This window comes from Berghia stephanieae, chromosome 3, assembly GCF_034508935.2.
Source record: "Berghia stephanieae isolate SIO BIC M18660-M18661 chromosome 3, UCSD_Bste_1.3, whole genome shotgun sequence".
Lineage (NCBI taxonomy): Eukaryota > Metazoa > Mollusca > Gastropoda > Nudibranchia > Aeolidiidae > Berghia > Berghia stephanieae.
The window spans coordinates 765,432-790,431 of NC_088362.1; the positions used below are offsets into that span (position 1 = coordinate 765,432).

General features: G+C 39.2%; 2 protein-coding genes across 3 annotated transcripts in view; both read left to right on the forward strand.

Moving 5' to 3' along the window:
- LOC144966978 (uncharacterized) overlaps nucleotides 1-17,488 on the forward strand; it is a 32,137-nt gene extending 14,649 nt beyond the window's left edge. For both annotated transcript variants that reach the window (XM_078903674.1, XM_078903673.1), the window contains exons 4-13: nucleotides 1,178-1,244; nucleotides 2,295-2,367; nucleotides 3,652-3,767; nucleotides 4,111-4,270; nucleotides 7,031-7,244; nucleotides 8,301-8,446; nucleotides 9,556-9,646; nucleotides 11,120-11,333; nucleotides 14,626-14,748; nucleotides 15,800-17,488. In XM_078903674.1, the coding sequence (XP_078759800.1) occupies nucleotides 1,178-1,244; nucleotides 2,295-2,367; nucleotides 3,652-3,767; nucleotides 4,111-4,270; nucleotides 7,031-7,244; nucleotides 8,301-8,446; nucleotides 9,556-9,646; nucleotides 11,120-11,333; nucleotides 14,626-14,748; nucleotides 15,800-15,975 (1,380 nt within the window). In that variant the 3' untranslated portion in view covers nucleotides 15,976-17,488. The remainder of the gene's footprint in view (nucleotides 1-1,177; nucleotides 1,245-2,294; nucleotides 2,368-3,651; nucleotides 3,768-4,110; nucleotides 4,271-7,030; nucleotides 7,245-8,300; nucleotides 8,447-9,555; nucleotides 9,647-11,119; nucleotides 11,334-14,625; nucleotides 14,749-15,799) is intronic.
- Nucleotides 17,489-23,076: 5,588 nt separating this feature from the next.
- LOC144966979 (myelin P2 protein-like) overlaps nucleotides 23,077-25,000 on the forward strand; it is a 10,244-nt gene continuing 8,320 nt past the window's right edge. Inside the window, exon 1 of the mRNA XM_078903675.1 lies at nucleotides 23,077-23,432. The gene's annotated coding sequence lies outside the window, so the exon portion shown is untranslated. The remainder of the gene's footprint in view (nucleotides 23,433-25,000) is intronic.

The window sequence follows — 25,000 nt, forward strand, 5'->3', positions numbered from 1 at the left end:
AACGTCAGAGAAAACGAAATATAACATGGTTCAACCCACCCTACAGCAAGAACGTGACAACTTCTATCGGTAACAAATTCCTCAATCTACTACAAAAATGCTTCCCTCCAGGTCACGTCCTACACCCCATCATGAACAAAAACACCATCAACATAGGATACACCTGCATGCCAAACATACAAAACATTACCTCTTCCAACAACAAACGAAAACTATCACAGCCTGCTCAGCCCAACAACAACATAGAGAAAAATTTAACTGCGGGACCCAAGAATAATACGCTTCAACAGTCGTAACGTCACTTCCCTCGTAATGACACATGGTAACTTAGTAACTGGCTCTAAACTATCGGAACAATGGCGGACGCCCTTATGAAATATTTCTGCGACGAGCATAAAAGCGTAGACTATCCAGATTAAAAAACAAAAAACATTAAAAATCTGATCATGTTTTGACTTGTACACATTCTGATCACAAGACATATGAAAAGTTCTAGCCAGCATGAAGAATAAAAAGTACAGATTTTCTTTGTTTAGAACCACGATGGCCGCCGTTGCTGGGCGACATGACATCCGACTATCGAATCCAATACTCTTCAACAGTCGTAACGTCACTTCCTTTCAAATGATGCATGGTAACTTAGTAACATTGGCTCTAAACTATCGGGAAAATGGCGGACGCCCGTATGAAATATTTCTCCGGCTAGCATAAAGCGTATCCAGAGGAAAAAAAACATAAATTTGATCATGTTTTGACTTTTACACATTCTGATCACAAGACATATCAAAAGTTCTAGCCAGCATGAAGAATAAAAAGTAATGATTTTCTTCGTTTAGAACCAAGATGGCCGCCGTTGCTGGGCGACGTGACATCCGACTATTGAATCCAATTGCCTCACTCAAACCGTTATTTACCAAGCCACAGACACGCCCAGACATACCAGACCAAAACAAGAAACATACATTGGCTCACTGAGTGTTCATTCAAAACTAGATACAAACTGTAACCACAACACATGCTTTTAGATCTGCTGGTCCATGGTTCTAGTCAACTATTACTTTATCAATCTCATAAAACCTTTTTCCTGTCACGGCCGGCCAGTATTTCTAGGCCAAGACAGCCCTAAGGACGACTCCTATAATAAATAAACTACTTATAATTTTCTATACCATTTCAGGTTCGAGATGCAGCATTGGTGATGTACAAAGCAGAGGTTGAGATGGTTGAACATGCAATACAAACATGTTAGTCCCAGTTGGTTTGTTTTTGTTGTTGTTTCTTCTTCTTCTTCTCCTTCTTCTTCTTCTTCTTCTTCTTCTTCTTCTTCTTCTTCTTCTTCTTCTTCTTCTTCTTCTTCTTCTTCTTCTTCTTCTTCTTCTCTTCTTCTTTCTTCTTCTTCTTCTTCTTCTTCTTCCTCTTCTTCTTTTCTTCTCTTTTCTTCTTTTCTTCTCTTCTTTCTTCTTCTCTTCTCTTTTCTCTTCTTCTCTTCTCTTTTCTTTCTTCTTCTTCTTCTTGTCCAAAATAATGTGTAGGAATATCACAATAGAATGGGTAAACATAGGAACACAGGACGAGATGTCTTGCCTGTAAGGCAATATCTACAAATCATTCGTTTATATATACATAGATGGTATGCGCTTGGCTAAGAAGCGTACAACATTGCCATCCGGAAATATAACGAACCAACACACAAACTGTGTGTAACCTTGAACGTTTATAGTCTGATTAATGCCGTTTAGTGAGAATTAATCATAAACATGGATGGCAAAAATCAATAACAAAGCCCTGAGTGGCGTCATTTTCGTTCTATATATATATATATATATATATAATATATAATATATATATATATATATATATATATATATATATATATATATATATATATATATATATATATATATATATATATAATATTATATATGGGGGGTGGGGAGAGGGGGGCGAAGTAGCCGAGTGGTTAAGGCATTGCACTGTGATCCGGATGACCCGAGTTCGAGCCCCGCTTCAGGCACTTTCGTTTTTTTCCTTGAGCAAGATTATTAACCCCCAATTTGCTCACTTGGACAACATGTGTGATTCCTGTTGACATCAGACATCTTGTTTGATGGATTATCTATATTCCTTCATGGAATGCCTAGGCGACGATATCTCTTGATATCGAGACGCAAGAGGCATAATTTATAATATATATATTTTATATATATATATATATATATATATATATATATATATATATATATATATATATATATATATATATATATTCATGTATGAATTCATTGTATTTACAGATAACACATACGTGGACACAATGTGTTCATTTGAAGCACAACTCAACGAAGCCCTCACAGATCATGTCGGGAAGTAAGTACAAGCTTAATTTTTTTGCAACTATTGTATTGATCATTCTATGCAAGTCTTTAAAGTTATGATCTATAATATAATTCATCGTGCTCAAAACATTGACCGTACAGCGAAATATCTAGTCACCTGTATTATGCTGTTTTCATTATTTTGGAAACTTCAAATATGTATTTTTGTCTGTTGATCTGAAGTTTGTTTATAACGTTAATATATTATACAAAACAGGATGTTTACATCAAGTGATCAATACTTGAGATGAAAAGATGCTGGATGTAGATCTACTTGGAACAGCTTGGCAGTTCATACAATAACAGATGTGCCTACTTCAAATATAAAAATCCCCTGTTCTAGCAGAAAATGATAGAAGAAAAAGAAGAAGAAAAAGGAGGCGGAGGAGAAGAAGAAGAAGAAGAAGAAGAAGAAGAAGAAGAAGAAGAAGAAGAAGAAGAAGAAGAAGAAGAAGAAGAAAGAAGAAGGAGGAGAGAGAGGAAGAGGAGGAGGAGGAGGAGAGGAAAGAGGAAGAAGAGAGAAGAAGAAGAAGAAAAGAAGAAGAAGAAGAAGAAGAAGAAGAAGAAGAAGAAGAAGAAGAAGAAGAAGAAGAAGAAGAAGAAGAAGAAGAAGAAGAAGAAGAAGAAGAAAGAAGAAGAAGAAGAAGAAGAAGGGGGGAGGAGGAGGAGGAAGAAGAAGAAGAAGAAGAAGAAGAAGAAGAAGAGAAGAAGAAGAAGAAGAAGAAGAAGAGGAGAGAGAGGAGGAGGAAGAGGAGGCGGAGGATGAGGAGGAGAGGGAAGAGAAGGGGATGACAAAGAGGAGGAAGATGAGATTTATTTTTCTTAATGGTGACGTATTTGAGTACGAGGAGGGTGAGGAGGAAGAAGAACAAGAATAGGAGGAGGATAGAGGGATAGGTAGGAGGAACATGGTCATGGTCGAATGAAAGGGATATTATTTGTTGGAGAGTTTTGTACATCGTTGGGGTCATATCGACTTTCTACATATGAAATGTTCATTACATTTCCTATAGGGAATGAGATTAGCGGGAGAGTAGTGTCCCTTGATTGGACGTCACCCATAGAGAGAGAACGTCATGTTGGTTCCTCGCTTCCGCGAGGACGAGATACGCATGCGCACAACCAATATGCCGTTCTCTCTCTAATAACTTTTTCGCCAGTGACGTCACAGACTATGGATGACGTCCAATCAAGGGGCGCTACTCTCCCGCTAATCTCATTCCCTAGAATATATGATTGTTGAATACATGCATCATTCACGTCCTGTTTTGTTCAGGTACTGTCACAGTTTTATCGCCGAGACACTTCCATACGACATCCCTACAGTCCAATTTTACGAGAATAATATTACACAATGGAGAGGCCAAATCAAAGAGGCTTTCACCTTACTTCGTATGTATACTATCTACACATATCAAGCTAGTTTGTGAAGGATTTTAAGCATTTGTGAACAGTCGTGACAATCTGGTGTTATGATCTGGCGTTGTCAGGAAGAACTAGAGAAATAAAATTAGATTTCAGATCAAAGTGATTAGAAGTAGGAAATAGAAGTGTTATCTTTCCATCAAGTTTAGTCTAGAATTTTTGTCTGTGTTCTTTGTTTAGCTTGGGATTCTGTTTGTTTGTTTGTTTGTTTGTTTGTTTGTTTGTTTGTTTGTTTGTTTGGATGGCGTTTTTATAATTTTGAAAATCTTTTAAAAGATAGATTTTACTTATCTTTTTTCCCCTCGATCAGATGACATAATGAGGAATATGAGGGAATCTTCGTCCACTTTCGAACTTTTCCTGACCAACTGGTCACGGACTGTCCATTACATGGGTCTTTCTTTGGATATCTTTCCACGAGTTTTCAACGCAATGAAAGATTGGATTACATCTGACGAGGCATATCCCAGGTACGTAAAGTCATCTTTAGGCATTCTTGGATCTTATCGATAATAGGAGATGAAGTTGACGTTACTCAGTTAATTGTTTTTGTTTAGAACAGCAGATAAGTGATAACACTTGACTTATTGTCGTCCGCATCCTGATCAACCGATTGGGATGCCTCGGCTGTTTGTTTAATTCTATTGACGAATTCCCGCCATTTATATCAATAATAATATGCAAGGGACTGTAACACGTCTGAAAGATCTTTTCCTGACCTTAATTCTTGGTGGTTTTGGAGGCGGTTCTAGTCTCTCTCTCTCTCTCTCTCTCTCTCTCTCTCTCTCTCTCTCTCTCTCTCTCTCTCTGTGTGTGTGTGTGTGTGTGTGTGTGTGTGTGTGTGTGTGATTATTATTGTGTTGGCGTTTGTTCTTGGTATCCTTCGATATAATTTATTTGTCTTGACCCGATTTTGTAAGTTCTGCCCCCCATGGCTTTCTGTGCTGGAATATCATTGTCTATTTTAAGTCTATGTGTCCAAATAGTCTCAGTCGTGCTTTAAACATTTGGGTTGAAAGTAGAGTTTCGTTGAATTTCTATAGGTGTTCAGTTCTTACTAAATTATTCCTGATAGACAATGCACGTAAATAACCAAAACAATACCCCTAGTTTTGTGTGATGGTAACGATTGTTTTTTTGCTTAACCGAACCGAACAAACCCAAGACGAGTTTGAATATACAAACCAGTGAATTAAATCCGCGGGTACAATGTCATGATAGTCGGTAACATAAGTAAAATCAAATATGAACATCTATGTTACGGATTTCACGCCCTGGCAGGCCATAATATAGAAGCAGAATTCTATTCCATTCAGTACAAGCCGTATGTGTCCTCTTTGTACTTGAACTCAGGCCATCTCGGTTACAGCCTACAGCCATCTAACTAGGCAATGCTGGGCGGAAAGAGAAAACTTTTTTTTCAAAATGACATTCTTATCAAAATTGCAAAATTATTTTTTTTTTATCAATGTGGGGAGTAAGAGGAGGAGGGCGAAAATGAAAAGGGGGTGGTAGAGAGGGAGGAGGAGGAAAAGGAGTAGGAGAAAGAGTTGTAGTAGTAAGACTGGCTGTTTGAATGACACTTGCTGAGAATTGTATGAATCGGCCACAAAGTTTTAAAAATTCGAGGAGTTTAGCTGCTCTCTCCATCCATGTTGTTAATTGTTTCCATTGGTCACGGTCCTAAGCTAGAGTTTTGAGGCTGTCAAGATCTTGTGGCTTTACTGCGAAGGGTACTGCAGTTTTTCTTAGTTCTTCAGGGATTAAATCGGCCACATCTGAATTCGGAAATTTCTGATATGTAAACAGATCCTGATGTTGGTGGTCTCCCTACATATTTGTTGCCATGTAGGAAATATTCTGTCATTGCAGTTTGGGCTGGTATGTTATCTTCTCGACGTAAGATTTGACCAAATGGCTTCCATCACTGTTCTTTTATTATTGTACTCAGGCGTTGGATCCTGGTTCTTTCATTGAGATCAGTATTTGTAATTGTCTCTGGTCAATAGATTCCGATTGACTTGACTTAGATGCCTTTCGCGTCTCGACCGAAAGATCGGGTCGCCTTGGCTGTTTCCAGTATTTCCTGTGTGAGGTGTCTCCAATATTGCCGGTCCTCTGCTAGGGTTCTCAGATTTTCAAGGTCCCCTGCCGTTATGAGACTAATGCTTTGTCCAAGTGTTGTGAGGTTTTTGTTTAGGATCACAGGGAGTGTTGTGATCGGTCTTCCTCTGAAAAGGTTCCCGTGTTTTTGGAAGTATCCCGACATGGCTTGGTTTGCTGGTATGTTTTTGTCCCTGCGTAGTATGTGACCGAAAAGTTGCCATCGTTGTTGTAGAATGTCAAGGGAGATTGGTCTTTCTTTTGTGATCTTATAGAGTGATTCATTTGAGATCTTTTTGGGGTATTTGATGTCCAGTACCCTTCTTAGCTGTGTGCGATGGAAGGCATCCAGATGTTCTTCTTCGGATTTTGTCAACGCCCAAGTGCCGCAGTTATACAGAAGTACCGGTTTTACAAGAGCATGGTACAGTTTCAGTTTGGTTTTTCTCTTTATTTTGTCACCTCTAATCCATACATTGGTGAGTTTACTGAGTGCGGCGTTTGATAGCTGTTTTCTTCTTTGTACATCCTCGGTGTCTCCAATTAGTGAGCCGACTTTCTTTGTTCTTTTCCATTCCTCTTTGTTCCTCGATATTGTTGTAAATTCGGTTTTATTTGCATTGACTTGGAGGTTATATTTCATGAGGGTATTTTGTATGATGTCTATATTTGCTGGTGTTGATCCAATAAAATCGACATCATCTGCATAGGCGATTTCTCTAGGGATTGCATTCTCAATATGAGTCGTTGGTTTTGGAATGACTTTTCGAACTTCTTTCAGAGCGTGTTCTAAGTATATTGTGAACAGAATCGGGCTCAGACTATCTAGATTCCGATTACGCGACGTAATTGTTTGCGGTGGTATGAGTCAAGGAGAATGTGGAGGAGGGAGGAGGGGGAGGAGGAAGAGGAGGAAGAGGAGGAGGAGGAGGAGGAGGAGGAAGAGGAGGAGGAGGAGAAGAAGAAGAAGAAGAAGAAGAAGAAGAAGAAGAAGAAGAAGAAGAAGAAGAAGAAGAAGAAGAAGAAGAAGAAGAAGAAGAAGAAGAAGAAGAAGAAGAAGAAGTTTCACCAATGCATTTGTCCATACATAATAACACAAGACTGTATGTGTTTCTACAAATCTTCAGGAGAATTCTTGACGACATGTCAGAACTTAAACGAGAGAAGATGAGCCTGGATTCTTTGGCGAGAAGGAACAAACATCACGTGGACGAGTTTCGTAGTAAAGTCACGAGGTCTCAGCATCACTCGAAGAAATTGAAGGAAAAACTACAAAGGTCAATGGATGACAGGAAGCAGTGCAGGAAACGAGAGTTGTCTATCTTGGAAAAGGCCAGTAAGGTTGGTTGTGGTAATGATGGTGTTGATGATTATATCGGTGACAGGGCTCTCTATAGGGAACGAGATTAGCCGAAGAGTAGCGTCCCTTTATTGGACGTCACCTTACAGAGAGAACGTCAAAATGGTTTAACGCATGCGTCTCTCTCGTCCTCGCTTTCGGTGAAGTGTCTCATGCCGCACAACCAACATGACGTTCTCTCTCTAATAACTTTTCCGCTCGTGACTTCCAATCAAGGGACGCTACTCTTCCGCTAATCTCATTCCCTATCGGTTGATTTGGTGCTATGTACCCCTGTATTTTCATGTTTAGAAATAGAAACAGCATTATTTTTTTTAAATTATCAAATTTGTCAAAAATATGTTAAACAAACTGCCTTTTAGATAAAACGCGTACATCAGGCGACCAACCAAGCAATGTCATATCAATGCGATTATGAAACTGTGACGTGGTCTGATGATGTAACTGACACTTTTCCCTACCTCTCACTTTCATTAATTTGGTCCCACCCTCTCTGGTCCCACTCAACCACAAGCACCATTTTACACTATAATCTACAGTCCAACAACAGCTGATTAGCCCCGAAAAAGAGTTCAACTTTGCCATCTCGCTGTAGCGGGAAAAAAGCCTGCCTTGGCTGCCCAGAGATTCTTGTTCGAGCTATTAATAGCACTGATTGTTGTGCTCAACGTTAGCAAATTATGCTATTTATGTCAATGTGGTAGCCACAGCTATATATAAGATTTATAATATCAATTGTCAGAAATCACGACTTTGTTTGCAGGAAAAAGAAACATTCGATTGAAATATAAGATATAAAATAAAATGTACTTACTAAGACTATAATTATGCCGATCAAGGTAGCGGACTATCAATTTATAGATTCCCTCTCTCTCTCTCTCTCTCTCTCTCTCTCTCTCTCTCTCTCTCTCTCTCTCTCTCTCTCTCTCTCTCTCTCTATCTATCTATCTATCTCTCTATCTATCTCTCTATCTATCTATCTCTCTCTCTCTCTCTCTCTCTCTCTCTCTCTCTCTCTCTCTCTCTCTCTCTCCCAGACTGACGAAGAACTCAAGCAGAGACGAAAGGAATTGGCTAGAACCCTCCAGAAACTGAGTAAACAAAACAATGAATCAGCAGGCAGCAGCAGTGCCCGGACAGAGATCGAGGACGACTCGCCAGAGCTGACCCATGAAATAACCAAGTGAGAAATGGCGATGATTTCTAATGGTTTGCATCCGTTACAAAGTGTAAATAAAAGAAATCAAAATTTTTATAAAGAGCAATATCCACTAAACGTGTTCAAAGCACTTTACCAAGCTAACAACAACACTTAAGATTTAGGATTTATGTGCGGCTATGTGGTCTTATGGTATGACACTCGCTTTCGGATCGGAAGGTCCTGGGTTCGAGCCTCGCGCTCGGCGCATAGTTGAGTCCTTGGAAAAGGCTCTTTACTCACATTCTCTCACCGTACCCAGGTGTAAAATGAGTACCTGGTCGTTAACAGCGTTGTCTTAGTCCGAAAAATTGTAATATCGCCTAACAGGCGTCATGTCCCGTCCTACATGATAAATGCTGTTGACCAGGGACCCCTTGTAAAGCGCTTTGAGCACATTTAGTGGATATTGCGCTATATAAAGCTCAATTAGGACGAGACATGACGCCTGAGAGGAGCCGTTACAATATTTTTTTTCGATAGAGACCACGTTGTTACCAGTTACTCATTTTATACCTGAGTATGTTGAGAGATATGTGAGTTAAGAGCCTTTTTCAAGGACTCAGCTTAGCGTATCCCATAGAGGGAATCTAACCAGGTAACTAGCGTTCATTTCTTATTTACCTTTGTGTCGGTTTGGATTTGTATGTCAACTAGTGTGATTCTTGGGAAATTTGACAAAATTTGGTTGCTAATTAAATTAAAAAAGTATGATCGCCTATTTGTACGGATTGAAATTATTCTTATTTTATTTATTCCAACACGAAATCTTAACTAATCCAATTTATACGATTTTTGTTTCTTTTCTGGTAATACTCTTGTCACTGACCACACATATTTAATAGGATTGGCATTACATATAAGTGATATCACGTGACCCACCGCCTCAAAGCTGTGTTTTGTCGGGACAGCGAGGGTGGTAAAACAGAATTTATCGCCAATATAGACAGCTTATGCCACATTCTGGATTCAAAAAGTAAAATGGCATTTCTCTGATCTTGTTCACCCCAAAATAATACCAGATTGAGGCAAAAGGTTACCTCACATGATATCTGTATATACTTTTTTTCTTCTCTCTATTCATCTTCAATTAGGCTAGAGAAAAAGATGAAACGACTAAAGACAGACCTGAGATCTGTAAAGATAGAGAGAGTATCAGCACAGAAGGAATTTCATCGAATGCAGGTGGGGATATCAGGGCCTCCATTTATGTATGGATAACACACATAATTAATTAATTAATTAATTAATTAATTAATTAATTAATAATAATAATAATAATAATAATAATAATAATAATAATAAATAATAATAATAATAATAATAATAATAATAATAATAATAATAATAATAATCTTTATTGTCCAAATAGGCAATTATTGTTATGCAGTTGCATCTAACACAATGCCGGGATTACAATGATCCATACGTGTAGATTTGACGTGTAGTGTAGCTAGCTGCGTGAAGACCGAGCGATGGAATGGCCCAAACCACTTGGCCGTGACGAGCGGGCGACACTGCCTGCTGTGTGTGTGAGCCCTGGCGGCTATCCATCGATAGCCTCATTACAATTACTTATAATATCATCACAATGTTTCATCTCCTTGTAAATATATCAAGATAGTTTATCGTGCACTATCAGAGCATTCCTTTGTGAACCCCGAAAGGTAATGTCGATTGGAATGACGTGTTATAACCGATGGATTGTTACCCATTCTACCGATCTACAAAACGCGCGATAATCCATGGATTGTTACATCATGTTGAAGATCCACGGAAAGCAAATCGACAGAACGCGCCTAACACATACAAATATTGTTGCCCGTTCAATCTACGCAATGACACAATATTTATTATTCTAGAGTTGAATATAACTAGAACTCATTTTCTATTGTCTTCATAGACGATGGTATTTTCAACGTTGTAAGAGAACTCCACGGCCCTTTGTACTTGGTCATGAAGAAATACTTTCTGCATTCCAAATTGCTTCTCAAATTATATTTAAAATTAGAATTTCCAGTAGACAACCCAGTCAAAAGTTTTAAGTCTTAAATTTGAATTTTTGTTCATTAAAAATCTCATTCTTCCATTCTTTTAAGCTCAAATTTTAACACATGAATAAACGCATAGATGCTGCTTTGCGATATTTTTTGTAATTTTTTCGTCTTTATGAATGAGAAAGAATGAAGTCAAGTGTTTTAGTATCAAAACTATATATGTGTATAAACGTTATCGATTTGTATTTGGTGAGTTAGCAAAGCTTGGCTAGAAGGCAGAGACTGCTGTTTTCGACAGGAATTTTAAAAATTAAAAATGTCACTCTTATAATCCATGAAAAGGTGATTGGCTGGACTGGATCTCAATTGTTCGTGTATTCATAGAATATGTCCGTCCCAGAATCAACTGGGATGTTTGTTTGGGGGGGTGGGGGGATTTGTTTTGGGGGGGGGGGTGGTTGTTGGGTTTTTTGGTTTTTTTTTGTTGTAGTTTATTTGTATTTGAGGGATTGGTTTTTGTTTTGTCTGTTTTTTTGTTTTTTGTTGTTTTTTTTCGTGGGTATTTTTTATGTTTTTTGTTGTTGTTAAACACTATAATGTAGGAAACAGAAATGTATTTGTTGCATGCGTATCTTGAAATCCATGAATTTGTTTCTGTCAGGTTCTATGTGAAAAGAATAATAAGATTGAGACGGAAGTCATTGATGACGCGCAGGACGCCTCACAGGATGCCAGGGACGTGGAGGAGGAGAAGAGGATTATGGGGGAAAAGATACAGGCCTTGACCCGAATACGATCCATCAAATTGAATCCGAACACGGTCAAGGTCATATTCTACGAGGGGTACACTCCGGGACGAAAATTTGACGCCATTGGTCAGATTTTGTTTATTTCTCTTTCTACATATACAGATTTTTTCATCTTTTCCTCCTCCTCTTCATCTTCCTCCATCATCACCGCCATCACCACCACAACCATTTTCCTCCTCATCATCTTCCTCCATCACCACCGCCATCACCAACACAACCATTTTCCTCCTCCTCATCTTCCTCCATTACCAACGCCATCATCACCACAACCATTTTCCTCCTCCTCATCTTCCTCCATCACCACCGCCATCATCACCACAACCATTTTCCTCCTCCTCTTCATCTTCCTCCATCACCACCGCCATCACCACCACAACCATTTTCCTCCTCCTCATCTTCCTCCATTACCACCGCCATCACCACCACAACCATTTTCCTCCTCCTCTTCATCTTCCTCCGTTACCACCGCCATCACCACCACAACCATTTTCCTCCTCTCACATCCTTCCCTCCATCACCACCGCCATCACCACCACAACCATTTCCTCTCCTCTCTCCTCATCTTCCTCCATTACCAACGCCATCATCACCACAACCATTTTCCTCCTCCTCATCTTCCTCCATCACCACCGCCATCACCAACACAACCATTTTCCTCCTCCTCATCTTCCTCCATTACCAACGCCATCATCACCACAACCATTTTCCTCCTCCTCATCTTCCTCCATTACCAACGCCATCACCACCACAACCATTTTCCTCCTCCTCATCTTCCTCCATCACCACCGCCATCACCACCACAACCATTTTCCTCCTCCTCATCTTCCTCCATCACCACCGCCATCACCACCACAACCATTTTCCTCCTCCTCTTCATCTTCCTCCGTTACCACCGCCATCACCACCACAACCATTTTCCTCCTCCTCATCTTCCTCCCACACCGCCATCACCACCACAACATTTCCTCCTCCTCATCTTCCTCCATACCACCGCCATCACCACCACAACCATTTTCCTCCTCCTCTTCATCTTCCTGCTACCACCGCCATCACCCCACAACCATTTCCTCCTCCTCTTCATCTTCCCGTTACCACGCCATCACCACCACAACCATTTTCCTCTCCTCTCTTCCTCCATCACCACGCCATCACCACCACAACCATTTCCTCTCCTCTACTCCATACCCGCCATCACCACCACACACCATTTTCCTCCTCCTCTTCATCTTCCTCCGTTACCACCGCCATCACCACCACAACCATTTTCCTCCTCCTCATCTTCCTCCCTCCTCAACCAGCCCATCACCACCACAACCATTTTCCTCCATCCTCAATCTTCTCTCCTACCACCGCCATCACCACCACAACCATTTTCCTCCTCCTCTTCATCTTCCTCCTTACCACCGCCATCACCACCACAACCATTTTCCTCCTCCTCTTCATCTTCCTCCGTTACCACCGCCATCACCACCACAACCATTTTCCTCCTCCTCATCTTCCTCCATCACCACCGCCATCACCACCACAACCATTTTCCTCCTCCTCTTCATCTTCCTCCATCACCACCGCCATCACCACCACAACCATTTTCCTCCTCCTCTTCATCTTCCTCCATCACCACCGCCATCACCACCACAACCATTTTCTCCTCCTCTTCATCTTCCTCCATCACCACCGCCATCCACCACCATTTTCCCCTCTCTCATCTTCCTCCATCACCACCGCCATCACCACCAAACCATTTCCCCATCACCACCGCCATCACCACCGCACCACCACCAACCATCTTCCGCCATCACCACCGCCATCACCACCACAACCATCTTCCTCCATCACCACCGCCATCACCACCACAACCATTTTCCTCCTCCTCTTCATCTTCCTCCATTACCACCGCCATCACCACCACAACCATTTTCCTCCTCCTCTTCATCTTCCTCCATTACCACCGCCATCACCACCACAACCATTTTCCTCCTCCTCTTCATCTTCCTCCATTACCACCGCCATCACCACCACAACCATCTTCCTCCATCACCACCGCCATCACCACCACAACCATCTTCCTCCATCACTACCGCCATCACCACCGCCATCACCACCGCCATCACCACCGCCATCGGCACCACAACCATTTTCCTCCTCCTCTTCATCTTCCTCCATCACCACCGCCATCACCACCACAACCATTTTCCTCCTCCTCTTCATCTTCCTCCATCACCACCGCCATCACCACCACAACCATCTTCCTCCATCACCACCGCCATCACCACCACAACCATCTTCCTCCATCACCACCGCCATCACCACCACAACCATCTTCCTCCATCACCACCGCCATCACCACCACAACCATCTTCCTCCATCACCACCGCCATCACCACCACAACCATCTTCCTCCATCACCACCGCCATCACCACCACGACCATCTTCCTCCATCACCACCGCCATCACCACCACAACCATCTTCCTCCATCACCACCGCCATCACCACCACAACCATCTTCCTCCATCACCACCGCCATCACCACCACAACCATCTTCCTCCATCACCACCGCCATCACCACCACAACCATCTTCCTCCATCACCACCGCCATCACCACCACAACCATCTTCCTCCATCACCACCGCCATCACCACCACAACCATCTCCATCACCACCACAACCATCTTCCTCCATCACCACCGCCATCACCACCACAACCATTTCTATTTTCTTTTCAACCTTTCATCCACCTGAGCTTCGAAGATTATCTTGATCGCTCTGGCCAGGCAGATTAGATGAAAGCAAACAAGGAAAACATTCAAATCGCATCTTAAAACGTTCTTATTCGAAAAATACTTTTACTCATAGTCTATGTATTATTTTATAATCGTGTAATTTGTGTCATGCTAATTAGATATGCTGTGTTTTATAATTTTATTATTTTTATTAAATGGATTGTATTTTTATTGTAGCCGCAATTCCACGGAAAGCGCTATACTTACATCATTATTAGGGGCAGAGTGGCTCAGCGGTACGGTCTTTGCTTCCTACCCGAAAGGTACCGAGTTCGATCACCCGCCGCTGCGTTGTGTGGCCTTGAGCAAGTCACCTAGCCCTAGCTCACTTTGCGGCGCTGCTCTGCGGCTGACGCCAGGGTTATTCCAGTTTTCCCTTGGAATAGACCCTAAAGACAAATTTCCCTTGGGGATGAATAAATGGAATTTATTTATTTATTTATTTTATATTGTACAATGAAAATCGATGTAATTTGATATAAATATGCCGCATATTATATGAGAATATAAACGTACTAAATGGAATTTTTATTTGTTTATTCATGCATTAATTCCGTGTTTTTTTAAATCTTAGATCCCCTCGACGAAGCTTGCAAAGTTGCTGCATCTGATATAGGCAAAGATTGGCCGAGTCTTTATCAAAAGTTGCCTTTTTGTCCAGACAGAGATGCTAGTACTCGTATGCAGGATATTAACAGTAAGTATATTGGTGGCCTCTTTGCAACTAGTGGGATTGATACGCGAAAATGTGAACATTATTATTATTGTTATTGTTATCATCATCATTTTGATTATCATTATAATAAAATAAAAGAAACCCCTTCCCATTGACCCCCACCCATTTCAGTTTAACACAATCTCCACCCTCGCCACCACAATGTCATCAAAGCATTGGTTACGGTTCGAACACGATTGCGGAAAAAAGAAACCCAAAAATAATTTTTATAATGAATTTGTCAGGACACATTTTCCTTATTTTGGCCACAATAAATTGATGTTATAAATGGATAGATTAATTTGACCTTTTGACATGTTGGTGTTGTCAAACTATCGACTTTAAATACAAGGATTATGGCCAAAATGAGAGAAAATGTTTTTGTAAGTGACTGTAAACCCTTTTCCTCCTCTCTCCCTCAGTCCTCCCCCTAGTCTTCTTCTTCTTCTTCTTCTTCTTCTTCTTCTTCTTCTTCTTCTTCTTCTTCTTCTTCTTCTTCTTCTTCTTCTTCTTCTTCTTCTTCTTCTTCTTCTTCTTCTGTCAAAAACCTGAGTTGAATAATATAGTCGTGTCATATCATCCAGAAAGCTTATTTTCCCCTTGCCTTGAAGTGTTGTACGGTTGTTTCCCTAACCATCCCTCTGACTCCACGATTTTCATGTTCAATTCTAAGACATTCCTTATGTCTTTGTTAATTTATAATGTACTTGCTCCTACTTTGTCAATGCGTTTTGCTTCCGGTTGGTCTTGATGGTGTGTTTGAATTGTCGACCACACGAAATAGCACGGTAAAATACTCTGACACAAATCTGTATAAACAATTTGACTTTTTCTTCTCTTCTTCTTCTTTTTCGTCTTGTGGAAACCTCCAATATTGTCGAGGATCACTCCACAGTTTGTAGGGTTTTACATTGTAAACTTGTTAAAACTCTGCACATAATACTAATAAAAAATACATAGATAAAAAAGTCACTTTCTTTGAAACTGTTCGAATTCTCATTGACATATTCTTCCATTTCCCTTTTGAAACCAGCCTTTGACTCCAACAGTGCGCCAGACAGTAGTCGAGGTGCTGCATATCGGAGCCTGGAACGCTGGAAACGTTTGAGCCAAGAGGCGTCTGTGAACGCTCTGACGCGGACTTTGAAGGCGATGAAGAAACAGGAAGTGGCCAAAAAAGTTGAGAAGAAAATCATTACGGTTAATTAGTCACGTGGTCCTTTTAAGTATTTTTTTTCTTTTGATTTTTTCTTTTGTTTTGCGGGTTTTTTGGTTTTTTTAATTTCTCTAGATTTATAGCCAGGATGTAGTTTACGTTAGTTACTATTTGTTATGTGGTTTGTTCTGGATCAAAGAAGTGGTCATGTCTCACCAATTGCAATATCTCCAACAGACTATTCGTGGTTACAAACATAATATTATTTGTGTTGTTTAAAAATTTAGTTACTGTTTAGCATGATAGAGCTGGTGGTTATTTTGACTAAATAGTCTACACATTATCAAAGGGGCGAGGTATCAATCTGAGTATTTCAAAAATGTTTTAACGTTATCCCCTGGAAACAACGCTGGGACCAGAATACTGCGATTACTAAGTTGATTTCAATATTGATTGATTTTGTTATAAGACGAGAAAGTGCACGCTGTGTTAAAAGTGTTCGAGTTCAAGTCTTTATCTGAAAAAAGGCGAATTACCCTTCAATGTCTTTATCTGAAAATGGCGAATTACCCTTCAATGTCTTTATCTGAAAATGGCGAATTACCCTTCAATGTCTTTATCTGAAAATGGCGAATTACCCTTCAATGTCTTTATCTGAAAATGGCGAATTGCCCATCACAGCAGTTTTTATACAATTATGTGGTGACTTTCTCCATTATTGTGTCATTGAGTTGAAAGATAAATGTTTAATAGTTGACCAAATTTGTTGGTGCTGGTAATATCTAGAATTTCTGGTGGGAGAATGTTCCGTTTCTTGATGGTTCTTGGGAAGAAATTGCTTTTATATGTGTTGGGGTTGTGTATTGGGATTGTGAACTTACTGCTAAGACAATTTCTTGTGCATGTACAGTGCTGTTTTGTAAAATATTGTGGTAGAGTTACTGCCGATTTGTTGGAATTTACTGTTATGTGGAGAAGTTGGAGGCGCTTTTCATTTTCCGCAAACTCTCCAATGTTTTCCATTTCAACAGTTTCAGGGCCTCAGTGAAGCATCCAGGTTCGTGCAAGTAATTGTTGGTGACAAACCTCAAAGCTGCCCTTTGAACTTGTCCGAGTTTCTTGATGTAGCCTTGCTGATTAGGATCCTAGACAGTGCACGCGTATTCCAATACGGGTCTGACTACAGCATTGTATGCCTGTTCACCTTTGGTAGTTATAATTCGTTTGTTTTTTGTTTGTTATTGGCATTACAAAGCATTTCTCGGGGAGGAATTTCATCTACCAGGTGTGTGTTCATGATAAAAGTGAGTCAAGATCAATCTGTAATATTTCTGCCTCGTTCTGGGTTTCAATGACTCGAAATAAGAGGCTGTCATCTGCGAACAGTTTGAACTTGGTAAAAGTTGATACGTTTCTTCCTACGTTAATGAATGTTACAAAAGCAGACCGGTCCAAGGACAGTTCCTTGAGGTACCCCCGATAAAACGTCACATGTCCATCCACGACCACTTCCTGAGTTCTATCGCAAAACCAGTCTTCAAGCCAATAAAGTAGCTGTTGTTCCTTTTGTTATGAGTCGTTTTCTTCGTCAATGTCTTTTAGCGGGACTTTTGGTCATTCTTTTTAATTCCACGGTGTTCCAGTTTTCTGAGGATTCTATCAAATGCATTAGAAAATTCTAAACGAGTAGATCTATTCTATATGTTGTCTGCTGTCTTATGCCTTTCCTATTTCTTCCATGGTGTTGACGAGGCCTGGCTTTCACAAGATCCTTGATTTCGTCAATCGAATAGGACATTGTGTCTTTCATAGGGAATGAGATTAGCGGAAGAGTAGCGTCCCTTGATTGGACGTCACCGGCGGAAAAGTTATTAGAGAGAGAGAACGTCATGTTGGTTGTGCGCATGCGTCTCTAGTCCTCGCTTCCGGAGACACTTCACCGAAAGCGAGGACGAGAGAGACGCATGCGCAAAACCATGTTGACGTTCAGTACGTTGATGTCCAATCAAGGGACGCTACTCTTCCGCTAATCTCATTCCCTATAGCGCTCCATGATGGAATGAATGACATGATGTGCTCGAGTGAATGACATTTGACAGACGTCAGCGACATTATGATCTAGATTGTTCTAATGTGTCTCTTATTGTCTGTCTCCATTCAATAGTAGATACAGGATTTTGTTTGTCCTTTTCTGTTTATTGAAATTTAGAATCTAAAATTGCACACCATAATTTGATTACTTATAATTATTTTCAGTCCTTCTTTACTTTAACGCCACCTTCAGCAACAAGAGGAATTACCAGTTTTCTTAATCAACACTACCGATGATAAATCATTTTCGCCGTCATCGCCATAACTAATATCATTTTCGCCGCTGTAGTCATTTTTTATTATTATAACCATCCCAAACATTCATGATGATGATGATGTTCATAATGTTCATCATCATCATCATCATCATCATCATCATCATCATCATCATCATCATCACCATGATCATCGTCGTCGTCGTCGTCGTCGTCGTCGTCGTCATATCAGGATCATCACTTCTACACAACATCATCCCCCTTTTCAGTGCCTAGATATGATCTCAATAAATATTTATATCAAAACCAAAACAGTGTTTGAACATCGTGTTGATAGTATCTAGATCTACTTCCGTTTGTCATTGTTATTATTTTGGATTGTTGCTATTTTGTCGTCTGTTTGTTGGGGTTTTTTTTTTTCGTTTAGTTGTTTGTTTGTTTGTTGTTTTACTTTATTATTATTATTTATTATTATTATTATTATTATTATTATTATTATTATTATTATTATTATTATTATTATTATTATTATTAGTATATAGTATAGTAGTAGTAGTAGTAGTAGTAGTAGTAGTAGTATTATAGTAGTAGTAGTAGTAGTAGTAGTAGTAGTAGTAGTAGTAGTAGTAGTATAGTAGTTAGTATTATCTCATTATTATTATTATTATTATTATTATTATTATTATTATTATTATTATTATATTATTTTATTATTATTATTATTATTATTATTATTATTATTATTATTATTATTATTATTATTATTATTATTATTCATTATTATTATTATTTATTATTATTATTTTTATATATTATTATCATTATTTATTATTATTATTATTATTATTATTATTATTATTATTATTATATTTTATTATTATTATTATTATGTTATTATATTCATCATCATCATTATTATTATTATTATTATATCATCATCATCATCATCATCATCATCATCATCATCATCATCATCATCATTATTATTATTATTATTATTATTATTATTATTATTATTATTATTATTATTATTACTTAAATTTCCCTTAAATCGAAGGTTGTTGGTTTTGAAATATGTGGTCATTCTGATAATAGTGATGATGGTGGTGTTTTAGTTTTTGGTTGGCCGTACGTAGTAAATGATTTTACAATTGTCTAGAACACCTTTTGCCATGAGTAAGTAAATCAGGTAAGGCCAGGTTGAAATGATATTATTATGATTCCACTCAGAGCGCATCTGGTCAGTAAAGAAAGGAATGTTTGACCAGCACAGCTCTCCCTCCTTCCTTTGTAAATTCGAGAACGCTTACTACAAGCACACGTGCTCGTTGGTAATGGGTATTGAACCTTTTCCAGCGGAGGTCGATTTTGCTCTAGCCAGACATAGGATCTTACAGATTTGACAGAGATGCTGCTCGAACGCCATTAACTCACTCAACCCTAACACCGACTATATCCGTAGTTTTCCCGGATTACTTTTACCCCACGCCTATTTATTACATTTTTCTGAGACAAATTATAGGCGTAGTATCAAAGCTAATGATTTGGTGTTTGCATGTTAATGACAGTTGAATAAAACTATCTATGTAAATGCTCATTTTAATACATTCTTTCCTGTTTTGAAAAGTTGCAAAAATCTCTAGGATTGAGTGAGTTAAAAACTAGTCATGCCAAGTCATTTAGCCATTATAAATAATAAATAAAATAAATAAAATTCTCTTTATTCATCCCCAAGGGGAAATTTGTCTCTAGGGTCTATTCCAAGGGAAGACTGGAATAACCCTGGCGTCAGCCGCAGTGCAGCGCCGCAAAGTGAGCTAGGGCTAGGTGACTTGCTCAAGGCCACACAACGCAGCGGCGGGTGATCGAACTCGTTACCTTTTGGGTAGGAAGCAAAGACCGTACCGCTGAGCCACGCTACCCCTATATATTATATTATATATTCAATTGTGAAACAGACTAGAATGTTTTTGTTTCAAAGGTTCAAGACCAATATCGACACCTTTGGGAACAACAAGAGATGAAGTGAGTAGGAAAATGCCAGAAGACAATAGAGAATAAAAAAAATTTCGCGCGGCGATGGGGGTTTGAACCCCGAAAATCTTTTATTCTCTATTGTCTTCTGGCACTTTTCTACTCACTTCATCTCTTGTTGTTACCAAAATAAGTGCCTGCTCCACTCACTTTTCTGAATTATAGACACCTTTGCTACCCACAGCTTCTAAAATAAGGAGAGAAAAAAAACACGAGCCTTAATATAGAACAATATCCATTTTACATGCTCAAAACGCTTTACAAGGGGTCCCAAGCCAACAGCAACACTTAACATGTAAGAAGAGACATGACGTCTGTTAGGCGATATTACAATTTTTTCCGACAGATCCAATGCTACTGTTCACGACCTAGTATTCATTTTACACCTGAGTACGGTGAGAAAAAGTGAGTATAAAGCCTTTTCCAAGGTATCATGATATATCAATCCACTCTTCTTGTATGAAGATTAATTAAAGCGGGGCGCCATCTTGGGGAGAAGGACATTGCTTCCAAAAACGAAATGTTCTACCGGTGTACCACGCGAGAATGACTCTACCAAAAAAAAAGACTCTAGAGTCAAATTGGTGTACGCGAGACAGAGTTATTTCCCTTTGTAGAGTGAAGAGAGTAGAATTGGCGTGGTCGGGGCTCACGCCAGGTAAACTCTAGAGTGTTGCTGACGGCCGCCAATCTAACTCTTAGAGTCTTTTTGGCGGCCGCCAATCTAACTCTAGAGTCTTATTGGAGGTAGAGTCATTCTGGCGTGCTACACCGGGACGGTAAAAGGTGACGCCCCCTACCTGCAGCGCCAGTCAACCATTGGATGTGACGTAATGGATATCGCCACCTTGGGAGCAAACAACAAAAAAACGTTACTTGTCAAGGACGTGTGAACTCTTTGACCTTTTGGTCAACCAAATGCAGAAGTGGGTGGAGCCTAAAGGTTGTACTGTTGAATAGGGAATGAAATAACGTTTTATTTCATAGCAAATATGACCCTTCGCCTCAAAACGGTATTAAGTCGGGTCGGTTAAGGTGTTGAAAATTGAATTTATAGCCAGATAGATCAGCCTTGCGTTGATTTGTATGTTTTATTAAGGAGAATCGATACCATATTTTAGGGTGCTAATGCCAAAAATTTATATTTTTGACCAGTTTAACATTAAATTCAATTTTTAAGCATCGGGTTCGTTCCGTTTTGAGACGATGGGTCACAAATACCAAGTTATTCATAGCATTATGTGAGTACAGAAAAGTGAGTGGAGCAGGCTCTTATGTTGATAACAACAAGAAATGAAGTGAGTAGGAAAGTGCCAGAAGACAATAGAGAATAAAAAATTTCGCGGCGGCGATGGGGGCTCGAACCCGCGACCTTACTGTTACGACAACACCCGCCTAGTCGGGGAGAGCATGGCTCTGATATCTGAGCTATCCACCACTCTGGGTCACGGGTTCGATCCCTCCATCGCCGTCGCGAAATTTTTATTCCCTATTGTCTTCTGGCACTTTCCTACTCACTTCGTTTCTTGTTTTGTGAGTACAGCGCGACAGGGAAACGTAATTTTGAAACACACACTGTATTTCTCTATGTCTCAGTGTTAGTTTGCCTTTTGCCTATATTATTATTGTTCGTGTATAATGAATGCTAATCAGCTGAGCGGGCGTCTCACTGTTTATTTACGTGCCTGTTTATCTTTGAATGCCAGAGATAAATGGATATTGTGAGTTAGCACGACCGATAATCATAGTAGTCCTTTAGAGCAGTCATACGGCTCATGGAGCCGAAGATTATCCCGGTTTCTATAGCGTGAAACGGAAAATAACAATTGTTTGCTAACCTTTGGATAGGACGCTAGTTTATCGTAAAGCATGGATGATAAGAGCGCTTTAACCCAGCCAGGTTGTTGAATTAATATTTAACAATTGACATAATAATATAATAATAATAAATTGATTGAAATGAGTGAGTATTCAATGGTTGGTGAGGAGGAGGAAGAGAGGTATGATGATGATATATATATATATATATATATATATATATATATATATATATATATATACATATAGAGAGAGAGAGAGAGAGAGAGATAGAGAGAGAGAGAGGGGGGGGGCGAATAGGGGGCCAGGAGGGGGGGGGGGTGAGAAAAAGAAGAAAAAGATGATGATGAACCTTAACTGTTAGAGGAGTGAAAGAGGAGGGGAGGATGAGGAGGAGATGAGGAGGAGAACGAGTAAAGAGAGAGAGAGTGAGAGAGAGATAGAGAAGAAGAAGAAGAAGATGATGATGATGATGATGATGATGATGATGATGATGCTGACGATATAGTGATAATGATTATGAAGAAAGAGAAGAAGAAGAAGAAGAAGAAGAAGAAGAAGAAGAAGAAGAAGAAGAAGAAGAAGAAGAAGAAGAAGAAGAAGAAGAAGAAGAAGAGGAGGAGGAGGAGGAGGAAGAAGAAGAAGAAGAAGAAGAAGAAGAAGAAGAAGAAGAAGAAGAAGAAGAAGAAGAAGAAGAAGAAGAAGAAGAAGAAGAAGAAGAAGAACAACAACAACAACAACAGCCATAAGACGGAGAAGAAGAATGAAACTTGAAGAGTTGGAGAAAGAGAGATATATATATATATATATATATATATATATATATATATATATAGAGAGAGAGAGAGAGAGAGAGAGAGGGAGAGAGAGAGAGAGAGAGAGAGAGAGAGAGTCAATGAGTACGCCACCCTATATCTATCTGATACTCTCTCGCCATCAGCACAACGTTTATATTGGAATATTTCCTATTTCTACGAGTCAGCACTTACATTCCACGTACACCGTTAGGCCTATCCACTACCTATCCAGACATGACCACTTTACACAACGTAAAGATTTAGCCTGCTACCTACTTTGGTTTTCACACGCTCACTCACTCACTCACAACAGTCACACAAGAGATATACATATTTTCAACCCACATTTCTATCCTATGCATTTACATTCCTCAGAACGGCTTGAGTACTCAACAATATTATCACAATAAAACTCGGGCTATTTCTTTCTAAAGTTCTTCAAAGAAACAAGATAGTTCAAAGTTCATAGAAATTTGGCGTTTTAGAGAGAATCTTCGTGTTTTGGATATTATCCACATCAAGTTGTTTTGGTAATCTGTGTTTACGTTTATCAAGGTAAGAGAATTGTTGCATCTGCTTAGTATTAAAGGTAGTGGTAGCTGTGGTGATGGTAGTAGGTGGTAGTTGTAGTAGTAGTAGTATTAGTAGTAGTAGTAGTAGTAGTAGTAGTAGTAGTAGTAGTAGTAGTAGTAGTAGTAGTAGTAGTAGTAGTAGTAGTAATATGGCTTAACAGGCATCCTGTCTCGTCCTACATGTTAAGTGTTGCTGTTAACCAGGGACCCATTGTAAAGCGCTTTGAGCACGTTTAGTGGATATTGCGCTATATAAAAGCTCATTTTAACATTGACCAAATTCACTATACTTCCAAACTCGCTTTACAGCAAAATTTTCCTTGGTCCCAAACATGAACAGAAAGATAGATAAACAGATGGATAGATAAATAGATAGATAGATAGATAGATAGATAGATAGATAGATAGATAGATAGATAGATAGATAGATAGATTTATTAATAAATAGAGAGATAGATAGATAGATAGATAGATAGATAGATAGATAGATAGATAGATAGATAGATAGATAGATAGATAGATAGATAGATAGATAGATAGATAGATTTATTAATAAATAGAGATATAGATAGATAGATAGATAGATAGATAGATAGATAGATAGATAGATAGATAGATAGATTTATTAATAAATAGAGATATAGATAGATAGATAGATAAATAGATAGATAGATAGATAGATAGATAGATAGATAGATAGATAGATAGATAGATAGATAGATAGATAGATAGATAGATGGGGGGTCGGTAGATAGAAGTGTACTGCAATTTTCTAGTCTCAGAAATCAAATGACAAACTCTAAAACTCATTCCATTAATTTTTTTCTTTCAGGTCTTAGATTACTTGTCTGGAACACAATGGCATTTTATTGTGGTTGACTCGTGTCTCGTTGTTTAAAGACATTTAATAATGGGTCGAGCCAGCGGCGTGGTTGTGAAGTCAGTTGCTTGGCCATAGATTCGAACCCTGGGCCCGTTTTCATGAACGCGGACTGGCGCTTAGTAATTTACTAGTCTAGTAAATGACTTGCTAGTCTTAAGCCTAAGCGAAACAAGTGATAAATCAAATCGGATTTCATGAACGTTTTCTAGTTTCTGACTAGCTAAGTCTCTTGCCTAGAAGTGGACGTTGTAAGGACTGTGCTGTTTTGTGCTGGTAACATCCCGGTCTCTAGTACACGATGGCATGTAAGATACCCGCCTTCATACTGTCAACGCAAAAGATTTCCAAAGAGGAAATTAGCAACACATCCGGTATAGATGATATTTGGTTCTTTTTATATTTTAACTTACTTTTGTCAGGATGAGTCAAATCACGTGATATTGTCATTGGACTGTTAGACTACAATGGTGTCGATGGTCTACCTTTATGACAATGAAAGTTTCAATGGAACTGAAACAAATTGAACCAAAAAAAAAAAAAAAAAAACTACAACAAAAAACAAACAAACAAAAGAGAAAGTGTGTTCTGATTAATCACAATATTTCAGTCAGTCACATTGCCAACAGAATAACTTTTGTCTCCACTATACTGTCTAATCATTTTCTATT